Source organism: Phalaenopsis equestris, unplaced genomic scaffold, assembly GCF_001263595.1.
Source record: "Phalaenopsis equestris unplaced genomic scaffold, ASM126359v1 Scaffold000928, whole genome shotgun sequence".
Lineage (NCBI taxonomy): Eukaryota > Viridiplantae > Streptophyta > Magnoliopsida > Asparagales > Orchidaceae > Phalaenopsis > Phalaenopsis equestris.
Window position 1 is genome coordinate 2,046 of NW_018165367.1, and position 4,195 is coordinate 6,240.

General features: G+C 37.1%; 1 protein-coding gene across 2 annotated transcripts in view; it reads left to right on the forward strand.

The window, feature by feature from the left end:
- Positions 1-51: 51 nt before the first annotated feature.
- The window catches only part of LOC110032349, a 47,149-nt gene continuing 43,005 nt past the window's right edge, over positions 52-4,195 (forward strand). For both annotated transcript variants that reach the window (XM_020735946.1, XM_020735945.1), the window contains exon 1: positions 52-550. In XM_020735946.1, the coding sequence (XP_020591605.1) occupies positions 139-550 (412 nt within the window). In that variant the 5' untranslated portion in view covers positions 52-138. The remainder of the gene's footprint in view (positions 551-4,195) is intronic.

Sequence of the window (4,195 nt, forward strand, 5' to 3'; positions counted from 1 at the left end):
ATATATTTATTATTTTTTTTATTTCAAATAATAACGATACGAAGACCTAACTAAAAAAATTGTTCGTGTTCGTACAACGAGCTTTTTTGACAGCCCTACTTTCAGCTCTCATTCTTCAAGCAGGACGGAGGACTGAGGATGGCGTCGATCCCACCGGCCGTTTGGGTTTCAGTCCCTACACCCCTCCCTTCTCCCTCCTCTATCGCCAGTTCTTACGGCCCCAATATTTTCTCACTTCTGCCTAGAAGATTGAAATCCCGCAGAGCCATCTCGGCTTCGTCCTCCGAAGATGGCGCTTCCGCCGGAGAAATCGAAATCTCTGACCGCGTCCGGCTTGCGTTCTCCAAGGCCAATGCCTATAGGAAAGAAAATACGTCGTCTCCGCAGGCGCTGGTAAACGCTAAGAAACCCTTTATGGATCCCGCAATAGAGGTCCGAGGGAGTGGCGGTTCGGAGCCGGAAGTCCCGATTGCTGTTAATCTGAACATGGAGAAGTCCAGGGAGAACAAGAAGAACAGGGAAGTCTCCGTTGAGGAACCAAGAGATCCCGGTAATGTTTTGAAAGTATTATGTTATTTGTTCATTGGCTTACCACTTTTATGGAAAATTATTAGATCAGGACTCCCCATGCAGAGCTGCTTGCAGAGTCCAATCTCGAGCACACGTGAAATTCCGACCCTACTTACATAAAAATGAAAAAATAATAAAAACGCACGACTCGACCCAACCGATACATTATAGGAATATTTTACTGCATAAGAATATTTTCCCGTATTATTTTGAATATTTTCACGTTATTTATGTGTTATTGATGTGTTATTGATGGTTTATGAATATTCCACCCGCGTTATTCTGAATATTTTTCGCGTTATTTATGTATTATTGGAGTATTATTAAGGGTTTAAGAATATTCTCTCGCATTATTCATGTGTTATTTAATGTGTTATTCAATCTGTGTTATAGGAATATTTCCTCGCGGTTGCGTTATTCTGAATATTTTTCGCGTTATTCAAGCATTATTGATGTGTTATTTATATGTTATTGGTGTGTTATTGAGGGTTAAAAATATTTCCAATTATAGGAATATTCCCTCGCGTTATTCATGTGTTTTTTAATGTGTTATTGAGGGTCTAGGAATATTCCGTGTTATAGAAATATTTCCACATGCTATTCTGAATATTTTCTACCTTATTAATGTGTTATTCAGAATAACGCAATGAAATATTCCTAATATTCCTATAACACGGATTCCTATAACACGGCGACAAGGATAAATAACACAAAAAATATTTGCTTAGGCTATGTAACACATCGTTCGGGTCGGGTCGGGTCTCGTGTTTTCCTTTTATATTCATTTTTTATGTAGATGAGCCGACATTCCACGTGTCAGCTCTAGATTGGACTCTGCAAGCGGCTTTGCATGCGGAGTCCTGATGTAATAATTTTTCCACTTTTAAGGCTTGTTTGACAATCTCAAAGATTTCAGTTAGAGACATGTACATAAATACGACAATTCTTATATATTTATACATTTAACGCCTATACTCTACTTTTTATATTATTAAACCCACATCTTTTATATCACATAAACATATGACTATTTTAAGGAAAAAAGTGAAATACAACTGTTAATGCATGGATAAGATGTCATATATTGAAAAATTGATGTTAAGTTGTTAGATATGTATATACATAAGAATTGAGTGATATTCATGAAAATCTTCCTTTATGTTATTAGACTAAATTCTGTAAATTTAGATTTAGTAAATCATGAAATGGTTAAATCTTAGAAATTGTTTAGTGGTAGATTTAGTAAATCCAACTCAATTTTGTAAAACTACTTGACAGCTGTTAAGTTAGTTATGAAACAAACAATTAAATTTCTATTAGTTCATTATTACGATAGAAAATAATTAATTTGTATTCCAATAAAGTATTGGAATTTTATTCAATCGTTGAAGCTTTATTAATTATCAATTAATTAGGGACTTCCTTAGCCTACCTCAATTGTACATAATCCTAATTACATTGTAATTAATGCTAGTTAACATATCAAATAATAATTTTTTTCTATTAAATTTATAAAAATAATATTTCAATTACTCATGGAATTATATAAAATACATTCCAATTACCTATTAATTAGCAAACTGTTATGTATTCAAACCAATATTATTGAAATGCAAATCTAAACATTTCCATAAAATTTAGTATAATTATATTAAGCTTATCAATTGAAATACAGTGCATGACAACTACTTGATATTTGACAGAAAATGAATTACAAAGGAACCAAAAGAGAATGCAATATTTTCATCTACATTGGAAAACAAAATTGCTTATCATGTGAAGTAAATGTTCAACTTGAGCATATTGTTTGAAAAACTCTGAGGGCAAATATATTAATACAAAAAAGGATACAGAAAAATTGTATGAGAGGACCTAAAAGAAAACCCAACTCATACAATATAACACACATAAAAAACTCAGATAAAACAAATATACAAAAAAATAAAAAACCAGAAAGCCACAAAAGGGCACAAAAATGCTAGGGACGTCTCACTTTAGTTCTCCTTTCTCTAGTTCTCGGAACTGAGCCGACTAACAAATTGGTAAGGTATGTTTCATTGCCCGTAGTAACCAAAGTATCATTCATCAAATTCCTGAGCTCAAGTAGGTTCTCATTCTTCTTCTTCCTCTTAGATGTGTAGACTTGTCATTCCTCATCCGATGATTGACTCATCTGATCAGTAGATTTCAAATGTGGTTATATATGTGTAGGTCGTTGCACGTCTTGATCCCCATGAACCTGAGTAATATTAACATCCTTCTGGACCTGATGAGGCAGTTGTAAAGCAGTAGAAGTATTTCCACCTATATTATCAGTGATAGATTCTAGGGTAGGCGTTGTCTGAAGAAACTCCCTCTCCCCCATGATAGGATGTTCCAAAGATGAGGGAGCTACAACTGGGGATTGAATAATTGTCATATTGCCTGTCTGATCAGAAGGAGATGAAATCACAACCTCTAGCGGAACAGTTTGCTTTTTTGGTCTGAGGTGGGGGTGTAGATGGTGACATTGAGATCTGGAGTGTCCGAACATACGACAGTTTGAACAATACGACGGAAAATGTTCAATCTCTACCTTCTGTCAATATCCATGATATTGTGTGTCTAACCAGATTTCCTCAGAAGCGGATGGAGTGATATCTCTTTCAAAAAGTACTCTGGCTTCAGAAGGACGGGACAAATTAAAAGTAGGAATGTTCGTCTTGAGTGGCTTCTCATAGGCTGAGGCAATAGAGTACAATACTTTTTGAGAAAAATAATAAAATTTCAGACCAGGGAGATGAATTCAAACTGGAATGATTGGTGGTTCCGTCTGTGGGTCAAAATCCACAGATCACTTCAGAATCTTCATTTTTATGTTATCAATCCATATTATCCTTCTAGCAAATAAGCGCATGCAATCTTCTTCATTACTAATTTGAATAAGAATGTGTCTCCCATCTAATAGCCCGATTTCCATTAGGTGTATTTCCATTCTCCAATAAGGTGTATAAGTTCAAATTCTTTGCGAATGAGCTCTATTTTGGGATGACCATATAGAAATTTTCCAACTAAATTCAGACGACAAGAGGAAGCAAGTTGAATACCTTCAACTTCTGTAAAAAAGATGACAGACTTTCCATTATTCCTACCAGGTTTCTTGATGTCTTCCGCCCACTCAAACGAAGGAGAGAAAGATGATGATTTTGGTGTGTCTGAGGCATGGACACTGGCAAGGGCAGCTGCATAAGATTTGTTTGAAGCCATCTTCAAAGATAGTTGTGACTTTTAGAGAAGAAAACAGACAGGGAAAAAATCGCGTATGCGGAAAAGAAACAGCGAGCGACGAGACGGCTGCAGAGTACGCGCGCGGGATGAGACAGGATGAGACTGGTCGCAGAGAGGAACGAGCGGCGAGACGGGCTGCAGAGAGGAACAAACGGCGAGATGGGCCGCTGAGCATGCGAGCGGGCGACGTAGACACATGAACACTCGATCGAGCGCAACACGTGAGCGGGCTAGCCTCGTCTCAGAGCCAGAAGAAGTGTGGGAGACGAAACAAAAATGAGTGCGAAGGAATCGAGAGGAAACAACGAAGCCGAAGTTGCTAGGGTTCGCCATCGGGCGAAACCCTAGCAAAGCCAAA